Genomic DNA, 23434 nt, shown 5'->3' on the forward strand with positions numbered 1-23434 from the left:
TGGTTGCTTTCTCATATGTGCCTTGACCGTGGGCCTTCAGCAGACTCAGTAACCCCTTGCTCGAGCCAGCGACCTTGGGCTCAAGCTGGTAACCTCCGGGTCCTGAACCTGGGTCCTCCACATCCCAGTCCAATGCTCTATCCACTGCGCCACCCCCTGGTCAGGCTAAAACAAAGGTTTTTAAAGACTGAATAAGAAAAGAATTAGGCCCAGGCTGGGCAGCTTAATTGGTTTAGAGCAGTGATTTTCAACCTTTTTTCATGGCACAAACACACACTAATTACTAAGGTCAGTGCCCCTGACTAAATACAACCAATTTTCATCTCATGGCACAAATAAATTAGGTACTAAAGAAGAGGTCAGGGCCCTTTTTCTTTAGTAATTAGTTTATGAGTGCGTGAGAAACAAAGGTTGAAAATCACTGGGTTAGAGCACTGTCCTGATATACCAAGGTTGTGGGTATAACCCCTGGTCAGGGCACATATAAGAATTAACCAATAACCTGACCAGGCAGTGGTGCAGTACATAGAGCTGTTACCTGGCATGCTGGGAATCCAGACTCAAAACCATGAGGTCGCCAGCTTGAGTGCAGGGTTACTGGCTTGAACGTGGGATCATCATGACCCATGGTCGCTGGCTTGCGCAAGGGGTCATTGACTCGGCTGGACCCTCCCGGTCAAAGCATGTATGGGAAAACAATCAATGAACAACTAAGGTGCCACAACTACGAGTTGATGGTTCTCATTTCTCCCTTTTTGTCTCTCGCTTTAAAAAATAAAAAATTTAACCAATGAATGCATAAGTGGAACAACAAATCAATGTTTCTTTCTCTTCTCCCCCCTCTGCAAATCAATCAATAAAAAAAGAAAAAAGAGACAAGGATTACATTTAGGTATAAGCAAAAAATGTTAGAAAAAGGAAAGACTGGTTCCCAAATCAATGCAGTTATATTTTCCCGTTGTAACACAATAAAGAGACAGTCCCGTTTTCAAAGAAATTAACTTTTATTTGAAAGGAGACTACTTTTCCCCATACATACTACATAATAGCCTGCCTACCCTTTGTTCCTATACCAAAATGTCTAACAACAAAGTATACAATTGCTCTAAGTAATAAATAAGGGTTGTCCTCCTATAATTAAGCGAATACTTAAAACTTCAATAGATTCAACACAAAAATCACACTTTAAGTTTTTAAGCTTTAACAGATGTATTTTAAATACAACACATTTTATAGGAGTCCACAAACTTTCCATCTATAAAAAAAATGTAATCTTTAGGGTTCAAAATTTCCATTTTTCAAAAGAAAAGACGTTTTCTTTCATAGCCTCAAACTTTCTACACTCAACTATTTGACTGCTCCATGCCACCCCAAACTTTACATGACTTAACTACCTGATGTGTTACTATCTTCCTCAAAAGAAAGTTTTAAAGAAGTCTGTGGTAAATGCAGATTTCTAATATAATATCTAACACAAAAGAAGCTTTAGAGAGATAATTTCTTTCCTCTTTTGATTAGTCAGGAGTTAATTTTCTGTAAAAGCAAAAAAAAAAAAAAATTACAAAGCATAACACTGGGGGGCTGTTCCTTTTTTACTCAAGATGTTTACTCAAAATGACAATTACATCTTTAAGAGTAAATAAAAGGGGTGGAAAACAGCAATACAATTGAAAATGTGTCGATGCTAAATAAACTAAAGATTTTTTAAGGGTTCTTTTTAAGAAGTAGAAAGGATCAGAAGCTCAGGGAAATCCAGAATTAAACAAGAGAGAAAAGGATATCCTCAACTGCAACCATTCTCTGTCAATAGCGTCCTGAAAGAGAAAAAAGAAAGTCAAAATGACAATTCTAATTTGATTTATTATTTTTCCAACTATTAACAGTCACCATATACCCTAGTTTTCTAAAATCAACCATTAATTCAAAATGCGTTTTTTTATTTTTGGGGGGGATTTTATATATTCATTTTAGAGAGAGGAGAGAGACAAAAAGAGAGCCAGAGAGAGAGAGAGAGAGAAGGGGAGGAGGAGGAAGCATCAACTCCCATATGTGCCTTGACCAGGCAAGCCCAGGGTTTTCAACCGGTGACCTCAGTATGATAGGAGGTTCTTAATGTTAAAAAGCACAAGGGTACGTACTTGGGCTGTAGGAACGAGATCTCGATCGTGATCTGTATCGACTGTAGTAAGGGGAAGGTGACCTTCTTCTGTAGGAAACAAAAGATTACTTAGCAAACACACAATCCATTGAGGTAGAAGAAAATAAAAATTCCCCATCATTCAAAATAATAATGGACCCTAGCTGGTAACTATTAAGTTCTCTGTGTGCCAATGATACTAAAACAGTAAGTAAATACATGGCAGAACAAAATACTGGCAATACAGATAATGAGAAAATCATCCAAGTATTTTTATTAATATAAATCAAACATAAATCAATAGTGCCCAATACTACTACTATAATCTAACTTAGAACAGAAATCACAAGTGAAGACATTACCTGTACCGGTAATCATAGTCTTCGTATCTGTCATAGCCGCGCTCATATCCTCTCTCGTAGTACGAGTCTCGACGTCTGCCACCTCCGCCGCCGCCGCCACCACCACCGCCGCCTCCACCGCCACCACCGCCACTGCTACAGAGAAACAGAAAATCTCACACCAATGCCAACGCCTATTTTATAGGATCATTTAATATAAAAAGTAAAATAGATATCACCCAACTCTCCAAACCATGACTGCCCTTCTATTAATGTACTACCTAAATCAGCAGGACCTTTCAACAAGGTGAAGTGCACTGAGCTGGGAAACAATACAAAAATGCTAAGATGTTTGTACTTATGACTAATTCAAAATAATTCAAAAACATCAAGCATTAAAAAAAAATTTCAAGAATTTAAACAGCTATTTTGTTCTACACAATGTGAAAGTTGGCTCTTTTTTTAAAAAATAAACACTAATATCAGTATAACCCTTTCCTATGCACAGAGGCTACCCAAATCACATTTACTAAAAGCGTACAATATTTTTCTAGTATGCAATAATTTTTCTATTTGTATAGAAATGCACTTCAATAGTTCTAATTTATCCCCCTGCTCATATACATGCAGTTGACCCTTGAGCTGTATGGATCTACTTACATGCAGATTTACTCCCCAATCAATACCTGTGCTGGGGAAAACTAAGCTGTTGTTATTTTAAAGTCATTTATTTTAAGTGAGGAGAGAGGTCGAGGAAGAGGGTAAGGGTGAGAGAGAGGGAGGGGGAGAGAGGGGGAGGGAGCAAAAGAAGGGGAAGAGGAGCGGGAAGCATCAACTCATATATGCCTTGACTCAGTAAGCCTGGGGTTTCAAACCAATGACCTCAGCATTCCAGGTCAACACTATCCACTGCATCACTCTAGGGCAGGCCTAAACTAAGTTTTTGATGACTCAAAAGTTATACACGGATTTTTTTGTGTGTGTACTTTTCCCAAGTTAGAAGCGGGGAGACAGTCAGATAGACTCCTGCATGCGCCCAACTGGGATCTACCGGGCATGCCCACCAGGGGGCAATGCTCTGCCCATCTGGGGCGTTGCTCAGTTTCTGCTGGAGCCATTCTAGTGCATGAGGTGGAGGCTCTGGAGCCATCCTCAGAGCCAGGCCAACTTTGCTCCAATAGAGCCTTGGCTGCGGAAGGGGGAGAGAGGGGGAGAGGGAGGAAGGAGAAGAGGAAGGGGTGGAGAAGCAGATGGGTACTTCTCCTGTGTGCCCTAGCCAGGAACTGAACCCAGGACTTCCACACGCTGGGCCGACACTCTACCATATATAGATTTTTAACTATACAGGAGTTGGTTCCCCTAACCCCATTTTCAAGGGTCAACTGTATGTATAAAAAATAAATAAAATGATTCAAGGAATGTATAAAATTAATTTCCATTTTAAATATAGAAAAAGTTTTATCTTTTGAGTAACTAAATTTTATAGACATTTCTGGTGAAGTTCCGGCTATGAGAGTTTAGCTTTAGGAATCTTGAACTCTTACTGAGTTGGTCTGCCCATGTAGATGCCCGGTGTAGGTGTGTGTGCTCTCTTGGTGATAGAATAATCTACACGAATTCTTCTACCATCCAGCTCCATTCCATTTGCCCTTTCCATAGCCTGTAAAGGAGAATAGGCATAGAAAGTCATGTATAATTCACCAAGGAGAGATTACCAAAACTAAGAAATTTAACACACTTTCCATTTAAAATTTCAAAAATTAAAATTCTCTAGACACTTCATTTTCAAACAACAGGCGATAGGATTCTATATCCCTGCTATCTGCGTATCAATAAGATTGAGTTTTCTAATGCACATACGGACACTTAAGCAGGCTGGTGCTGAAAGAATGGGGGCAGCTACAGCCAGAGAGAAGAAACTACATAACTCAGGGAAGCCTGCACCTTCAGAAGTATGAGAGTGCAGTAACTAATTTCAGTCTGTATAACTCAAAGCAGAAATTGCAATTCAGCTGACAAGTCTCACCTAGTCAAGCCATTCCTTAAGAACACACTGCCACCTAGTGACCTGTTAATGTAAAGGACCCTCCAAGCCTTGGCTGGATTGTTCGGCCAGTTAAGCATCATCCCAATACACCAAGGTTGTGGGTTCAATCCCAGTCAGAGCACATACAGGAACATATGTATGTTTCTCTCTCTCCCTCTCTCCCCCTACCTTTCTCTCTAAAATCAATAAATATATTTTAAAAACAGAGGAACCTCTAAACCTGTCAATAAGTGCTCCTGTCTTTATACCTACATTTATATTCCCCCCATCACTGATCTTTGACACTAAAAAAATCCTATCAACACTGACAAAACATTAAAATAACTATTACATAAAGGACTTACAACCTGAAGCATATTTTGTTAGACTTTTCCAGGATTTTTCAACTTCAGTACTATACACTTTGGAATTGCTGGTTCTTTTCTATGGGTGGCTATCCTGTGCACTACAGAATGTTTAATATCATCCCTGGTCTCTATCCACTAGATAGTAGTCTCTCTTATTTTAAAAAGATATGCTAACATTTATTATGATTGCTTAGGTTGCAAACAGGCACTGTTGATGCAGAAAGCAATGATCTATTGTCAACAATTGTCACATGTAATATGGTTCAAAAAAGAAATGCTAATACTTGTCATTTATTAAGGTTTGATAAAATCTTTAAAAAGAAATTTATTGATTTTAGAGAGAGGAAGGGAGAAAGACAGAAACACTGATCTCTTCCTCTATGTGCCCTGATGAGGTATCCAACTTGCAACCTTTACATATTGGGACAATGCTCTAACCAACTGAGCTCTAAGGCCAGGACAAGGTTTGACCAACTCTTAACAGTAAGCTTCAAATTTCTTAAAATGGAGTATCCTAACTCAATCACTATAAACTTTTAGCAAGCCTACTCCTTCCTTTACAATTCAATACCTATTACATTAGAATAGCACTAATTTAAATCATTGTTAGGCAAATTAAGAATGGCACAAGTTCTGTTGGTTAGAGCATCGTCCAGAAGCACAGAGCTGCCAGTTCAATCCTCAGTCAGGGCACATACAAGAATAGATCAAAGTTTCTCCCCCCCCCCCAAAACCAACAAAATAAACAAAACAAAACAAAACAAAAAGAACGGCACCATACAACCCTAGCTGCTTAGCTCAGTTGGTTACAGAGTCATCCCAAAACGCCAACATTGAGGGTTTGATCCCTAGGCAGGGCACATAAAGCACCAACCAATAAATGCATAAATAAGTGGAAAAACAAGTTGATGTGTCTCTCTTTCTCTCCCTCAAAAATAATAAAACAAAAACATGGCACACATAAAAATTTTCCATTGATTTGAGCCTGGCTTGTGGTGGCGCAGTGGATAAAAGCGTCGACCTGGAACGCTGAGGTCGCCAGTTTGAAACCCTGGGCATGCCCGGTCAAGGCACATATGACAAGCAATTAGCAACTCAAGTGAAGCAACTACACGTTGATACTTCTCACTCCCTGTCCTTCCCTCTTTTTTCATTGATCTGAGAGAGAGGGAGGAAAGGAGAAAGGAAGAGAGAGGGAACAGGGGAAGAGAGAAAGAGAGAAGCATCAACTTATTGTCTCACTTAGTTGTGCTTCTTGTACGTGCCCTGACCAGGGATCAAACCAGCGACCTCAGTGCACCTGGATGACACTTGATCCACTGAGCCACCAGCCAGGGCTTATTTCTTCAATTATAGAACAGAATGATAGATGACTATTAGGAGAATAGAAAACCAAAGCTTTGTATCTATACACAGGGAGTTAGACACACAATTAAACAGATTAAACCTAAAGACTGTAAGGCTAAAAAGTCAACTGACTCAAATGCTTGAAATGTGCATAAGGCTTATTCTAAAGAATCACATACTTCACATTTTCCATTAACTCAAACATATACATCTTACTTTACAGGGCCAGATTTCAAAAAATATATGCCTACCCAAGAAAGTATTAGCTGGAAAATGAAACTGGCCATTCTACTAATTGTAACACTAACACACAGAGTTTGACTAGATCAAGAATGAAAGAGGACATAATATTTATGGAACTGGAAGCCAGTTAATCATCTTTTAATAGTAACTCAATACTATAATCATGCACAGCAGAAAATGTTCAAAGTAACAATTATAAAAACAAAATTACCTCCTTTGAGTCATCTATTCTCTCAAAATAGACAAAAGCAAATCCTCGTGATCGCCCAGTTCGCTGATCATAAACCACATTGACACCACTCAACGGTCCATATCGTGAAAATACTTCACGAAGATCTCTCTCTGTTGTGTACAAACTGAGGCCAAACACTCCAAGACAAGTGTTGGGATCTGGATTTGCCTGTTGAATACAGATGTCATTTAATTTTAAGCTCCAAATTAAAATAAAATTGAAACACAGAGAAACACTTTGCTTAGAACACCTCACCTGATACATATACTACACTGTTTCAAGTGACTTGGAAATAATTTAAGAGGAAAAAACCCCCTAAAACCCAGATGAGTTATATCTTGCAGTTCACAATCTACTCGGGCTTTCTTTGGAATATACTTCAGGTTGTAGACTGAATAAAAACAACCAGACTCTCTAGGCCAGCAACTTACAGAATGTATACTAAGAATTCTTCCTTAGTTTAATGCCGTATTTCTAGTTTATTCAAATATTTTACATCTCTTATCGATGTGTACTAATCTGACTTCATTCACAACTGCTGAATAGATTCCCCTCACCCCTGGCCTATTTTTATTCCTTAGCAGATTCCACCAGAGTTAAAAGACTCAGCATCACATGGGAGAAACACAGCACAGCAGTTCTGCCCAGGAACATTAGAGTCAAGAGTCTGGTTGAAACCTGGGCCCTGCCAGTTAGCCAAAAACAAACAGCGACCTCACATTCAAGATTCAATTTCCTTATCCATACCATGGTAACTTGCCTCACAAATGTCAGGAGTATTCAATGTATTAAAGAACTTTGCACAGTGCTCATACTGTGCACGCTAGCTATTGCTCCAGTTTTCAGTATTCACTTGCTGTTTACTCCTGCCCTCAACCAACATAAAACCCTTTATCTCAATATTCTCAACTCCGTTTACGCTTTTCATTTTAATTCTTAGGATATATCATTTCACCCTAAATTTCAACTCTTTAACTACTCAAAGGTCAAGAAAATAAAATACATTTAAATGTATACTAAGTAATATCTATACCACTTGAAGATGTTTGTTGAGTATTACTTCTTAAACAATGGCTTGCTCTTATAAAGCAAGACAGTATGCTATGACTAAACACATATAAAAGACAAAATAACTTTTCATTAACTTTTAAATATCACATACCCTGCTTCCTGTATGTCTTCTTCGGTTAGACATTGGAGAATGACTTCGGCTCCTTCGACGCCGGTATTCTGGTGTATAGGACCTACTTCGAGATCGTCTCCTGTGAGAGTGAGAATGGGATCTGGATCGAGTGTATCGTCTATGAGAATGCCTCCGTGACCTTGACCTTTTGGAAAGACATAAATTTAGGTAATATGGAAACAAACGATTAATGCAACAACCTATACATTTATCCCCACTTATTCTCAGCCCCTTTCTGAGGAAAGGGTAGTCTTCCTCTTGTTCTCTCTCTCTTGTGTTGGACAGAGATAGAGAGTGTCAGAGAGAAGGAAAGATAGAAATAGGCAGCCAGGAAGGGAGAGATGAGAAGCATCAATTCTTTGTCGTAGCACCTTAGTTGTTTGTTGATTGCTTTCTCTTATGTGCCTTGACTGGGAGCTCCAGCTGAGCCAACGACCACTTGCTTAAGCCAGTGACCCTGGGCTCCAAGCCAGCAACCTTGGGGTTATGTCTATGATCCCACATTCAAGCCAGAAACCCTGTGCTCAAGCTAGCGACCCCATGCTCAAGCTGATGAGCCCGCGCTCAAGCCCACAACCTCGGGGCTTCAAACCTGGGTTCTCCACGTCCCAGTCTGATGCTCTATCCACTGCGCCACCACCTGGGCAGGCTCCTCTTGCCTCTTAATCACTATAATCTCTCCTTGTTCTTAGTCTATCTCTTCTACATCCCCCTTTTCACCTTACCTTACAAGCATGTTAAAGCTCAACTTCCTCTTTTAAATGTTTATTTTACTGATTTTAGACAGAGGAAGGAGAGAGACAGGAACATCAGTATGCCCCTGCACGTGCTCTGACTGGGGATCAAACCAGCAACCCTTGTACTTCAGGAGAATGCTCCAACTAATCAAACCATGCAGCCAGGGTGCAACTTTCTTTTTTAAAAATAGATTTGAGAGAGAGAGGATAGGAGAGGGAGAGAGAGACAGAGACAGAAACATCAATCTGTTCCTGTATGTGCCCTGACGATGCTCTAACCAACCAAGCTATCTGGCCAGGGCTCAACTTTTTTTTTCCTTTTCTTTTTTTTTTCCTTTTTCATTTTTCTGAAGCTGGAAACAGGGAGAGACAGTCAGACAGACTCCCGCATGCGCCCAACCGGGATCCACCCGGCACACCCACCAGGGGCGATGCTCTGCCCATCCTGGGCGTCGCCATGTTGCGACCAGAGCCACTCTAGCGCCTAAGGCAGAGGCCACAGAGCCATCTCCAGCGCCCGGGCCATCTTTGCTCCAATGGAGCCTTGGCTGCAGGAGGGGAAGAGAAAGACAGAGAGGAAAGCGCGGCAGAGGGGTGGAGAAGCAGATGGGCGCTTCTCCTGTGTGCCCTGGCTGGGAATCGAACCCGGGTTCTCCGCACGCTAGGCCGACGCTCTACCGCTGAGCCAACCGGCCAGGGCTCAACTTTCTTTAAAAAGAAAAAGATGGCCCTGGCTGGTTGGCTCAGTGGTAGAGCGTCGGCCTGGCGTGCAGAAGTCCCGGGTTTGATTCCCGGCCAGGGCACACAGGAGAAGTGCCCATCTGCTTCTCTACACCTCCCCCTCTCCTTCCTCTCTGTCTCTCTCTTCCCCTCCCGCAGCCGAGGCTCCATTGGAGCAAAGACGGCCCGGGCGCTGGGTATGGCTACTTGGCCTCTGCCCCAGGCGCTAGAGTGGCTCTGGTCGCAACAGAGCGACGCCCCGGAGGGGCAGAGCATTGCCCCCTGGTGGGCGTGCTGGGTGGATCCCGGTCGGGCGCATGCGGGAGTCTGTCTGACTGTCTCTCCCCATTTCCAGCTTCAGAAAAATACAAAAAAAAAAAAAAAAAAAAAAGAAAGAAAGAAAGAAAGAAAGAAAAAAAAAGAGCCTGACCAGGTGGTGGCACAGTGGATAGAGCGTCAGACTGGGATGCAGAAGACCCAGGTTCAAAACCCCAAGGTCACTGGCTTGAGCGTGGGCTCACTGGCCTGAGTGCAGGGTTGCTGGCTTGAGCATAAATTGTCTCTAATCAAGAAATTACAAAGATTTATCAAACCAACTGCCCAGGCTGTTTTCCTCACCTAGTACACCTGGGACATGTGATACAGTGGACCTTAGAATGGTTACCCCAATTTTGTTGGGGAGGTAGTGGTAGGGGCTCGTAATTACTCAGCCCCTACCCCCAGGACCAATTACACCTGACCGGAGTTCCACCCTGCACCTAAGTCAGAAGTTCTAGGAAAAGAAATGTAGCTGAAATGTGAATTTTGAAAAAGCTTCTCAAATAATTTTGATAACCAGCACAATATATATCAACTTTTCCTGAACTAAATTACACACCAAGTCTCCAATGGAAAAAATTGCCATTTTTGTTGTACAAATATTACATAAAACCAAACACTAATGCTCCAATGGCAAACACATTTAAATCAACTGACATATTTTTTAATAGCTAGCTAGTATCTGATAGATTGAGCTTAGAAATAATGCTACTTTATCTAAGTCTTTAATTAGAATGTATTATTCATTTTTCTCTCTCTCCTTTTTTGTGTGAGGAGGGAAGATAAGAGAGGCAGACTCCTGCATGCACCCTAACTGGGATTCACCTGGCAACCCTGTCTGTGGCCAATGCTAGAGTTCTGAACTATTTTTAGTGCCCTCAACTGACACGCTTGGACCAACCTAGCTATCAGTGCTTAGAGGGCTACACTCAAACCAATCAAGACAGTGGCTTTGGGAGGGGAAGAGGGAGAGAAGCAGATGGGCACTTCTACTGTGTGCCCTGAAAAGGAATCGAACCCAGGATATCCACATGCTGGGCTGACAGTCTATCCACTAAGCCACCAGCCAGGGCTATATTATTCATCCTTAAACTCCATTTCTAAACAGTTTGAGAAAACTACTTCATGATTTTGACTCTTTGGTGAAATCTCTATATAAAATGCTACAAAAAGAAGGGATTTTGCAAAAACCACTTTGCCCTAAAAACTCCAAGGAAAGCATTTTTAATATTAAGCATTTGATGTATTTTTTTAAAATTCATTTTAGAGAGGAGGGAGGGAGAGGGGGGGAGAAAGGGAGGAGCAGGAAGCATCAACTCCCATATATGCCTTGACCAGACAAGTGCAGGGTTTTGAACCGGCAACCTCAATGTTCCTAGGTCGACGCTTTATCTACTGCGCCACCAGAGGTCAGGCAATTTTTAATATTATTTAAACCACATACCTGGACTTTGATCTTGATCGAGAATGGGATTCAGAATGTTTGGAAACCCTCGATGGACTACGAGATCCTGACCTGCTCTCCGATTTTACACGAGCAGGAGTTCCCGTTGGAGATTTTGACTGAGAGCGAGACTCCTAACAAAGAAGACAGTATTACAAATGGCACTGGTCACGTAGATGCCTAACACCTAACATTTAAAGTACCGTAATTATTTATATTGATTGCTCCTGAAAAACAAATGGTTAGGCAACACCCTCCAGAAAAAATTTCAGCTCATTAATAACCCATTGTTAATACTGCTGTCCTCAATAATTCCCTACTTGAACCAGATCACCAATTCTCTATTAACTAAGTAATCATGCAAATTCATCTACAACTTGATCATACAGACACTGGAACATAAACCATACATTTACTTAACCTAGGACCCATTCATTCTTCCAGATTCTTTTAATTCTACTTCACTCTTGCTTTCTACTTCTCTTCATTCTTCATTTTTTCATTTTTCATACTTCGTGTATTCTTCCCCAATTCAAACAATTCAAAATAGCCTTAAAAAAATATTCAAGTGCTTCTATCTGACCAATCTTCTGTTCAATTTTTTCCCCCATTCAATTTTAATTTTCTGATCTTTAACACTTTTCATTAGCCGCCTTTTATCTTGATTTATCTTCCACATTCTTGGAAAAAACTCTTCAATTTCTTCACGAACATTAACCTTAATGGAAAAAGAACATTTAGTATATTTAAGCACGTGGGGATTATAAAACTCTGCTGGAGTTCAGAATGTTATCTACCAAATGGAAAAGCCAGCAGGTAAAGTGCAAGTAAGTAGTTTATTTAAAAAACAATTTTATAATCTTTAAAATTGTTCAAAAGTCTAGTTTCTAAAAATTAAAAGAGAATTTACTGAATTTTTCTAAATGTTTTTTACCATATTCTTCACCCTCCTCCCCTTTCATGTTTTTCATCCTAGTTCCTAAAATGTGAACAATCTGAATATAAAAACTTAATTCAAGCATAAGTCTAACATAAACTGAAATCCCACCTGTTTTATTTACATTTTCACTAAGTTATAACCTGAAGATTCTCAGTGATCTTAAAATAAGCTTTCACTAAGCCATGCTATCAAAATAAAGTTAAAGCAAAGCATCCTAACCTGAAATATTTGCACATACCTATCTAAACTCAAACATTATAGGATACATGCTGAGGTTCAAAGAAGTAGAAAAAATTATAACAATTAATAACATTTCCTGATTTGGTCTGACCACTATCTTTGTTCACTCTGACTTAACCAGGAAGATATGCTCTGAGGTGAAACAAGCGTTCTGGACAAAAGGGAAAAGAAAATACGAAATTCTTAAAAATTTTCCCACGCTTGTAAATTCCTATATAAATGTATTTTTTGCAAATGTGCCATTTAAAATTTTATATTAAGTATCAAAATGCACAAAATTTATTATAAAATTAGTAACATAGTCTTTATTTTTGAATTCCACCTCTTTTAGTTCACAATTTTTGCTGATTTTATGCAGTTATGCATATTTGTACTCCCTTTAGTGACTATATCCTATATCAAAACCTGACTGGCTTCTGAAAGAGGTTAAATATTAAACAACAAAACTTTCCAAATTCAAGTAATTTCAAACTGATTAAAAGCCTGTTTTTAAATCTGACAGATACACAAGGCACTTATGACCAAAGCAGGATGGAACATTTTGCTTCTCTGTCCATTTAAGCCTTGACTACTAACGTAATAATTATCCCAATTTCACACCAATTTTTATTTATGCCATAAGACTACCAACAATGCAACATTCTTAAAACCTTTCCTTTACATTTAATGTTAAGAAGTGCACTAACGCTGCTAAGCGTATTTATTTTTTTAGATGAAAACAAAACTGAAATATATACTTTGCCTGTTCAATATTAACCTCTCCCATTTAGTCATCTACAAAAAGTCCTTCACCACATCTCACATACTCTCTAAATTCCTGGACAGATGCCTGGAGCAGGAACAGCAATTTAGACCCATTCATTCACTGAAACTGTAAAAGCAGCATATTCAGTACTTAAAAAAGAAAAAAAGGTACAGCTAATTTGCTTGTAACTGCATTCTAACACTGATAAAAATATTTCCTCCCCCTCTCTTTTGGCTTTCCAGTCTATAAAACAGATCCTCTGGTATAATACTCATTTATGTTACTAATGAATAGCAGTGGATGGAATACTATCTATGAACATCAACACAGCTCTTTTCATACATTCATGTAAGGCAGGGGTCCCCAAACTTTTTACACAGGGGGCCAGTTCACTGTCCCTCAGACCATTGGAGGGCCAGACTATAAAAAAAACTATGAACAAATTTCTATGCACACTGCACAGATCTTAAAGTAAAAAAAAAAAAACAAAACGGGAACAAATACAGTATTTAAAATAAAGAACAAGTAAATTTAAATCAACCAACTGACCAGTATTTCAATGGGAACTATGCTCCTCTCACTGACCACCAATGAAAGAGGTGCCCCTTCCGGAAGTGCGGCGGGGGCCGGATAAATGGCCTCAGGGGGCCGCATGTAGCCCGCGGGGCCGTAGTTTGGGGACCCCTGATATAAGGTTTTGGGCTCTGTGAGATTATAAAACCTTTAATTTTACTAGGCCAGAAATAAAAATCTTATATTAAAACTCCAAATTTATTCTTAAATGTTTGTGAAGCTTTCTAATCCAAATACAGGGGTGTATTTATTTTCAAATCTTCCCTCATAGGCATGACTAATTGAAAATTACTCAGTAGTGCTGAAAACGACAATTAGAAACTAATGTAAACAAGGTAATCAGTTAACATCTTAAATTTTATTTTATTTTGTCATGCTGGAAGGGACAAAAAATATATATTTTTAAATTTTTATTTATTGATTTCAGTGACAGAGGAAGGGAGAAAGAGAAACAGGAACACTGAGCTGTTCCTGTATGGGCCCTGATCAGAGATGGGACCAGCAACCTCTGTGCTTCAGGACAATGCTCTAACTCAGTGGTCCCCAACCCCTGGGCTGCGGACCGGTATCGGTCTGTGGGCCATTTGGTACTGGTCCGTAGAGAAAGAATAAATAACTTACATTATTTACGTTTTATTTAAGTCTGAATGATATTTTATTTTTTTTAAATGACCAGATTCGACCCTGGCCGATTGGCTCAGTGGTAGAGCGTCGGCCTGGTGTGCAAGAGTCCCGGGTTCGATTCCTGGCCAGGGCACACAGGAGAAGCGCCCGTCTGCTTCTCCACCCCTCCCCTTCTCCTTCCTCTCTGTCTCTCTCTTCCCCTCCCGCAATCAAGGCTCCACTGGAGCAAAGTTGACCCCGGTGCTGAGGATGGCTCCATGGCCTCTGCCTCAGGCGCTAGAATGGCCCTGGTTGCAACAGAGCAATGCCCCAGATGGGCAGAGCATTGCCCCCTGGTGGGCATGCCGGGTGGATCTGTCTGACTGCCTCCCCGTTTCCAGCTTTGGAAAAATACAAAAATAATAAATAAATAAATAAATAAATAAATAGATAGATAGATAGATAAAATTATTTAAAAATGACCAGATTCCCTCTTTTACATCCATCTAAGACTCACTCTTGATGCTTGTCTCGGTCACGTGATACATTTATCCGTCCCACCCTAAAGTTCGGTCTGTGAAAATATTTTCTGACATTAAACCGATCCCTGGCTCAAAAAAGGTTGGGGACCACTGTTCTAACCAACTGAGCTATCTGGCCAGTGCAGGACTAGGGAGATCTTTGGAGCCTCTAAAACACTAATCCCATTTATGAGGGCTCCTCCCTCATAACCTAAGCACCTCCCAAAAGCCTACCTCCTATCACTATCATTTTTGGAGATTAGGATTTTAACATATGAATTTTGAGGCAACACAAACATTCAGACTATAGCGTTATATATGCATCATGATATATAACTTCTTTCACACATCTACAATCTTCTGCTTAATTCAGGAGGCTCCCCAAGGCTTTCAGCTGCTATCTGTTTCCTGCTGGGTTTTCTAGTGAACTTCTGAACGACTTTGGGGTGGTGACTGTCCATTAGGTTCAGAAAGCTGGCAACATCTTAAGTTTTAAATTCCAGTCTTGGCATAGCATCTCAGTGGAAGAAATGCCATTTTCCCTTTATTTGTTAACAAAGCATTAAGCTATGACAGTATCTTTTTAAGACAGTATATTTTTAAAGGCTTGCTTTTTATTATCCAAGATGTTACAAATACCTAACCTCCTTTGTTGCCACTCCCCCCCTTTTTTGAATGAAAACCTAAATCTGCACACATTTCTTCACAGGATCATTCAAGGTTAAGAAACACTCCTTTTAACCCCCCTTTAACTCTCAGTTTCAAAGCTGTCACTATCAGTTTAACCTCCCAAAACTGTTTAGACTCGAGACTTTAAAATAAAAAATAAACTACAAACCATAAAATAAACCTTTAATTCTTCAGAATTATTTTTTTATTGATTTTATTGTTTACATATTCTACTGTTGCCCTGAATGCATCCCCCCAACCCCGTTCAGAATCACTTTTACATAATACCCAAGTCCTGTCTAAGAACTATGTAGTAGTTAATAAACCAGTCTTCACACACAGAAAAAAATGGTCATATGAATACTGACCATTTTTAAGCAATTTATTTCTCATGAGCTACCAAATAAATGCCCTTTTCACTGAACTGTGCATTAGAAACCAGGCTACAATAAGCCCAATATGGACAAATGCTAGATTAACCTTTTCTATCTTTGACTAGTCACTACATCATATCACAAACTTTAATATAAATCTTAAACAGGCTTCCATGTTACCATAACCACTATATAAACCAAAAGCTAAAGCAAAAAGTTCTCACTGCCCAACCTGCTCAAAAAACCGATTCGTTCTTTTAACTATTCTTTACTATCAAGGTACCCATTGGTGGTAGCTGAAGGACAAAGCCAAAATAATAAAGAGAGAGCTAACCATAAATACTAACAAAGAGTATTCAATAAAGCAGTCTAAGAACCATCTTTCTTCTGTGTTAAAATACAACTGTATTTTTCATTCTTTTAATCAGGAAAAAGGATTATTCAATTGTTGTAGAACATGAATAATTCCTGTAGCAAGCAATAATTGCAGTGCTTGTTAATAAAACTAGTATAAGTGGGGGAAAAATTCCAATAATATATATGTTTAGTACTTAAAAGCCCATGAAAATAAACACATAAATCAATTTAAATGCTACACTGTAACCCATTCTACTATTATGGCAAGGCAAATTCTATGCCAAGTAATGGTGCCAAGTTTATACAAATTCAACTCTATGTGAATAGAACATAAGCTTTTAAAACAAACTTTCTCAAAATTTACTTTCCCACTACTTTATGAAATTGAGTATCTATTTCCATAGAAATACACTAGTGTATTTACGTAAATTGTGTGTCCAAAGTGGGGTGCTGGTGCTTAAATCATCCAAATAATATTTATTTTACTACAAATTTCACTTTTAGGATGTGTGGGAAACCTGTGTTCACTCAGTTCTTTAATTTCAGTCTACAGAAATAGCAGTTCTGCGTCATTTCTCTCGAGTATGATGGGTTTCTTACAGACTCTCAGACTTATAAAAGGTATACTCCCAGGCTCAATGAATAACTCTTAACTTCTATTAGAATAATTTCTTAATAAGAAAATAACTTCATAACATTAGCAATTTTAAATGATTTCCCTTACTTTCTTTAAGGTCATACTTGTATGATGCATTGAGTGAAATTAAAGAGGTCTTTATATCTAAAGGCTCACGGACATTCTAACATTGAATCTTATCTATCTTTCGTCAAGTTTAGAAATATTTTGGAACACTTAACCAAGAACTGGCATTTATACATATATAATCAAATTCATGTCACAACTATGAAGTTACCTGTAAAATTTATATTCTTTTGTACAGATTTTAAATGTGGCTCATAAACTTGCCAACTTATATGCCATGATCAATTATTATCTCCAAAAAGCTAGTGTATAAGTGACAATTTCAAAGCTACAGAAAACAAGTTTCTAAGAATGAAAATGGTTTAGGTATAATAAAAGCCAGTAAATAGCAAACTACTAAAATAAGAACCTGTCATAGAATTCTCTACTTATACTCTCATCTTCTAATGTCATGAAGTGTTTATGAATCTTGATTAAGACTACAGAGCCTTAATTTCAAGGGAATATTATAACTTTTCCTCTACCTCAGATGGGTCAGGTCTTTGCCACTCACACTTTTTGTGAAAATCATGAGACAATAAGCATTATACACAATACATGACTAACTTAACCGAAGGAGGGAAAACCACATTTCCTTTAATTATTCCCCTTAACTTTCCCTTTCAGGGTTTACAGATTCTTTCCCACATTTGATCTTTACCATTTTCTCACTTCATTTCTGTCTTGCTAATGCTGAATATCAGTATTAACAGGGCATGTAAATATGTTACCTTTTACAAAGGTTCCAGGGTAAGTTATTTAATGCCTAAGCACCCACTGATTCTACAAAAAGTTTTCACACTGTCTGGCAAGTTCTAGGAAACTATCACCCTGATTTTTCATAGCCATTCCACCTTTTTTATCTCCTAGGTAAACAACTTTAGTTCATTTACAAAATTAAGTCCATAAAGTTTACTTGCATTTCTTTAATGGAGCTCATTCCTAAATATTTAATTCTCTTGATATTCATTTAGATCCCAAGACCTTTATTCTCTTTGAGAAATGTACATATCATAAGCAGCATCTATGACAAATCTGTAAAATTAGTTATGCACTGTGGGTACAATTAATTGCATTGCTCCTTTTTAAAATCCCACCTTCTACTTGTATGGAGCAAATCAGTACCTTTCAGTGAAAGTCTCTCAAATATAAAAATTGAAGCATTAAAATGTTTCCTTAAGTTTATAATTTCTATGTTTAAATGATGGAATACAAAAACATTAAAATTAGATGATAGTACTTAAAACTTTAGGAAGATAAATTAAACCCCAAACAAATAAAACTGTCTCAAGTTTACAACCCTTACTATAAGGAAGTCTTATCCTTTTCTAATAGGTTGATGTGATGAGTGAGGAAATTAAATTGCTAAAGCTTAACTAAGTTTCTTTTGAAGGTGCTGACATTTTTTCCCTATAAAATAGAAAAACTTTATTTAGTGTTTAAAAAAATGGAAGGCAAACCTCACTTATTATTTTAAAATTTCATCAACAAAAATAAAAATATTTTAATTTATTCATTTTAGAGCAAAGAGGAAAGGGAGGGGGGAGGGAGGAGAGGGAGAGTGGGAAAGAAAGGAGCAGGAAGCATCAACTCCCATATGTGTCTTTATCAGTCAAGCCCTGGGTTTCAAACCAGCAGCAGCAACTTTCCAGGTTAACACTTTATCCACTGCACCACGACAGGTCAGACAATAAAATATTTTAAAACCCAGTGTAAGGTTTTAAAAAAACCCAGCCAGTTACCAAGCTAAGTTTTTAATAGCGTAGTCATCACCCTTATTATTATAAATCAGGTTTCAAAGAAATAAACTATCTGCTATTTCTGCTGTTCAACAGTTATCAACATACAAATTTTAATCCCAAATCAGTACAGATGAACTTGTTTTGCTCTTCATTTTTATCACCCAGTCAATAATCATATATTAAGGGGAATCCTAAGTCTCTTTAAAAGGTAGGAACAAGTTCTAAAATGTGAGGTGCGGGGCGGGGGAAGTATAAGTATATACTATAGTACTTTTCGTCTTGAACTGTACTTCAAAGCATAGACAACTGTGGAATTATAAGATGGACCCCACACAATAAAGAATCATTAATCTGTTAAAAACACTGGGCTATTAGATGACAAAAAATTTGAACTCAGTATTTTTCTAAATTTCATTTTAAAAAAACTAGAGGCGAAGTCAGCCACCACTTGTGACATGACATGCACCATGGTTCTATTTTGGCACTATGTATGTTTTGCATTACATAAGCCGAGAAAAGGCAAAGCTATTTAGTAGGTCATGTGAAAATGATAGCAATTGGCAAAGACCTGCCCCTAAACACCTCTAAAAGAACAAGAATGTGTTGGCTCCAGGTAATATCCTTCCCTGAGCCCTCTTGTTCAAAAGAGAGGCTGATGCGGCAGGACACAGAAATGCTGTGCAAATGCAGGATCCAGGTGGGTAGTCCATCCAACCCTCTGGTACCCTATCCCAAGTATGTTAACCTGTCCTCAACTCTTTCCTTTGGTTTCTTGCTGTGTTTTTTAATTTGTTCAATAAACCAGGTGATTCAAGCATCTTAAAAAAATAATAAATAAAATAAAATAAAAAACAAGAACTAGGAGAATAAGTAAGATGATAAACTGAAATTTTATTCCCTTAATTCCTCTAGAGAACACTAAAATTTTTTTGAGATCAAAATCCTAATTTTAGTTGAAGCTGTGTGAAGCAAACAACTCATTCTTTTTATGAAGATGACATGCAAAGTCATAGCTCATAATTTGATAAACATGTCCCAAGCAAACTGCTTTAATGAACCTATTCGTTTTAAGGGTGCCACTATTCTCTTGGAGTCCTTAAAAATGTCTCACTCATTCTAACTATCCTTCTGATGTCCTGTTTAGACCAGATTTTTCATAATTTCCTTCCTTAAATATTTCAATGTGCCTTGCTGCTCTTCCTGTACCAGTCTCTCTGTTCTTTGCTAAAATGCCTTTCATTGTACCCCTCTCAGAATTAATACATAGATGGCTCCCTTACAGCATATTAGATTAAGACCAAATTCATAAATCTAGAATTCAGAACCCTCTATTATCTGACTGCATGCATATTTAGTCAAATCTTTCATCTCTCACTCTTCCCTCAACTTCCTGTCACACCCACACAATCAATATTTATTTCCCTAATCATAAGATCGAAAGTGGTTTCACACACTGGGCACAGCTTTTCCTTTCCCGTAGCACCAAGAACTGCTCGGCTCCATTTTCTGATTTCCGCATTCGTTCTATCACATAGCACTTGATTATATACTTACTTTACTCAGATTTGAAATGTCAGTCATCTCAAATTAAGACTTCAAGCTCTTACTCCCTGAAGAACATCTGGCCTTTTTAGTAAAAAGGCAGCAGATGCTCAACAGCTTCACCTCAGGCAGAAGGAAATTTTGGTTGGTTAAGTCTTAGGATAACTTATAACTAAATCGAGTCAATTATATTTTCTTGTTTTTTCTTTTTTTTAAACTCCAGTCCTTTAAATGGAAGAGATATTAATCTATAATGGAAAATTAAGCTCCTATGTTTAGTAAAATCCATAAATGACTCAGAGACACTGAAGTGCAGTGCAGTTTTTAAAAAAGTAAATCAAAATATATATAGCATAGTATTGCATGCAATGAGCAAATGACTGGGACTTAAACATCTCAGATTCCTGGCTGCAGGGTCTTCTGGGCCTCAGTTTTTTATTTTTAAAATGGTAAGGGCACTCCAGCCCTTGAAAAATTAGTGTGCGAAGTAAATTAGAAAGTATGTCAATATATGGGGGTGGGGTAAGTGGAGATGCTAAAATTCTAAACAAGTACAAGCTCTTAGTATTAGTCCTGGTTCTTCAATGTGTTCTATAGTCTCTAGAAAGTTGCCCTCTAATAGGGCTAATATGTGTTGTTTATTCTGTAGATGAAGAAAACGAAATCTGAATACTGAGCTGTCAGTTTTTTCTTCTTTTATCAAAAAGTTGGAAGTATAACAACTACTTAAACACCTTGAAATCCTTTTTTGAGCTTTTCTAAATGTAGATACAAAGATAAGAACACAATTGTATTCTATAAAAACTTTTTAAACTGGCTTGTGGTTAGCAAATAAAAAGTACCTCAATTTACACACACACACAAAAGTAACAGTTTAGCACCGATGCATTCAATCGGAGTTCACTAAAATACACTTCCGTATCACCTGTGAAAAGTATTTTCTATGACAACAAATACTATAAGAATGGGGGAAGGTAAAAAACCCCTTTCTATTAAAATAAATGCCTACATATATTTTAGTTTAAAATTGGGTGGTAATCTTACACGAATTACATGTTATGTGGGTAAAATGACAATTAGCTTGCTCCATTCCTTGATTTGATGATTAAAAATAAGAACTTGAGGGAAACAAGGTCCTAAAGAGTAAATCCTTTTCACCTCCTCAGACCAAATCAAAACAAACATTAACAAAAATAATTTTTTTGTACTAAAATTAATCTGAGGAAAGATTAGTGGACAGCAAAATTCCTTTCAACAACTATCTAATATTTTCAAAACAAGAAGCAGCTTACAACTACCACGACATATTCTTACATGGTTTTAAAGTTTTTTTTGGACAAGCAGAAAAAAAAAAGAGTGGGATCAACTGCTCATTTATATCTACACTCCAGATAATATTTTTTAAAAAGCCCAACCTTAAAGGCATTAAAAGTAGCCCTTTTATGTATAATCTAATACTCAAATCTGTTTCCTTCTGATGGGACAAAATGCACTGCATCCAGCACGCAGCTCGAGGGCTCTTTGGGCGGTTCCCCTGGTGACTAGAACACTAACACAAGGTACAGGTGACCACGCCGCCTGGGGAATCCGTTTTCAGCGTTTCACACTAACTCACACACTTTCCACTTACGGGGCTAACTTCGGAAACACGACTCCAACACTGATAAACGTTCCAGTAGCATATTGAAGCTTAGGATAACATATCTTTGTGATGTTTATACATTGACCCCAAATCATGAAAACCTTTGAGCCCTCTTGGCTGGTTGAGAAGATAACATGGAAAAGGGCCTGTAATTTTTAGCTAAACGTTGTGAGTTATCGAGACTCGTTATTTTTAAAACACTGAGCCATGAAATGTGTCGTTATATAAGATTAAGACAGAAAATTCCTCCCCCCCCTTTTTTTTTTACCGTAAAAACCTGTAAAGGAGTGGTCAATTTTTAGATAAACGGTCATAGGAAGAAAAAAAAAAGCATTAGAAGTTGAGATATAAAGAAGAGAGAGAGAGAGAGAGAAAAAAAACACAACACCCCAACATCAAGGAATCAGAAGAACAAGGCGTTATAGCATTTCCACATTCATTTCGAAATGAAAGGAAAGGAGAAGGGACATTAAGGGGAAAAAAGGGCTCCTCGCGTAGTTTTCCCCTCACAGCTCTCGTCTTAAGAACGCTTAAGGGTCGCCGCGGTCGCTGACTGACCACTTCATTAGGCTCGTCCCACCTTCAACCTCAAGGCTTTTTTCGCCTTTATAGACGCCACGCCGCCGGTTCCACCAGAGACGCGGCCGCTCACTGCAACAGAGAGCCAAGGAGACACAGGCCCCGCTAGTCCCGCGCCAGCTGCGCCCCGCCCGGGCGAGCCCGCGCGCTCTCGGCCCCGAGACCCTCCGCGGGGCGCGGGGTCGCCGCCGCTGCCGCCGCGGCGGGTACCTACCGCCGGCCGTGTCCCCCCGCCCCACCGCGACGGGGACCCGCGCCTCGGAGCGGAGACCGGGGAGCCTCGGGGCTGGCGCGCCGCGGGGGGGGGGGGATCGGACCCAGGAGGCCAGGGACCAGCCAGTCTCCAAAAAAAAGGGGGGAGGGGGTCCCCGTGGTGTCTGGGGACAGGAGTGGAACCCAGAAGCCATCTTGGGATGTGAGGAAGCAACCGCGGAGGCTCCAGAGGCTGCTCCTCGCGGATCCCCGCAGGACTTCCCGCAACCCGGCCCGACGGCCCGCGCTCTTCCCCGTGAAACCCCGAGCGTCCGTCCGCCGCCGAAGACGGCTCCCGCGGCTTTGTACTCACTCTGCCCTCGAAGTTGTTCTCCTCTACATCACTCATGTCGGCCAGGCGCTCCCCAGAACTAAATAAGAGACAAGTTCCGCCTTGAGGGCCGGTGACCTAATCTACCCGCTGACCGGACCTCGGGGAGAAGGAAAGAGTCGGCAACAACGGCCGCCCCACTCCACTCCCACTCGGTCGCGAGCTCCTGCAAGATGGCGCCGGCGCCGCCAGAAACCTCCTGGCCACCCTAGTGCGCAACGTAAGGGGCGGGGCGTCGTTGGACGTCACCAGACCCCGCCTCCCGCGAGGCTTGATTGCCATCCCGGCCTAACCGACAGGTTGGCTTGTGCTCCGAATGTCGAATGTCGGTCTTTTGGGACCTCGTTCCCAGCGTTGACCTCCAAACTTCAGTATCTTGTTTAATGCGTCAGCCCTCTTGAAGATTTTCAGTCACCAGATGAGCTTTTATTGACCTTAGCCCTTTTCTATATTTTCCAAGCGCATTCTGATGACAGAAAAAATTAG

General features: G+C 39.5%; 1 protein-coding gene across 2 annotated transcripts; it reads right to left on the reverse strand.

The window, feature by feature from the left end:
• Positions 1 to 989: 989 nt before the first annotated feature.
• On the reverse strand, positions 990 to 23147 carry TRA2A (transformer 2 alpha homolog). Of its 2 annotated transcripts, none has more exons than XM_066238318.1 (8): positions 22931 to 23147; positions 11097 to 11230; positions 7857 to 8022; positions 6674 to 6862; positions 4023 to 4138; positions 2500 to 2634; positions 2139 to 2203; positions 990 to 1814 (listed from the first exon to the last, which is right to left on the reverse strand). In XM_066238318.1, exons 1-8 carry the CDS (start codon positions 22964 to 22966, stop codon positions 1804 to 1806), a joined length of 852 nt encoding a protein of 283 aa, XP_066094415.1. In that variant the 5' UTR covers positions 22967 to 23147; the 3' UTR covers positions 990 to 1803. The 2 variants fall into 2 exon arrangements, with proteins under 2 accessions (XP_066094415.1, XP_066094414.1); XM_066238317.1 differs by having other exon boundaries at positions 991 to 1814; positions 2139 to 2206; positions 22931 to 23145.
• Between the last annotated feature and the right edge of the window lie 287 nt (positions 23148 to 23434).

Source organism: Saccopteryx bilineata, chromosome 7 (assembly GCF_036850765.1).
Source record: "Saccopteryx bilineata isolate mSacBil1 chromosome 7, mSacBil1_pri_phased_curated, whole genome shotgun sequence".
Lineage (NCBI taxonomy): Eukaryota > Metazoa > Chordata > Mammalia > Chiroptera > Emballonuridae > Saccopteryx > Saccopteryx bilineata.

Coding starts and splice junctions, on each gene's coding strand:
- TRA2A (XM_066238317.1), bottom strand. CDS start 22,966: ATGAGTGATGTAGAGGAGAACAACTTCGAGGGCAGA. Junction 11,231..22,930: donor AGAACAACTTCGAGGGCAGA/GTGAGTACAAAG, acceptor CTTCTTTGTTAG/GAGTCTCGCTCTCAGTCAAA. Junction 4,139..6,673: donor GAATAGATGACTCAAAGGAG/GTAATTTTGTTT, acceptor TCTCCTTTACAG/GCTATGGAAAGGGCAAATGG.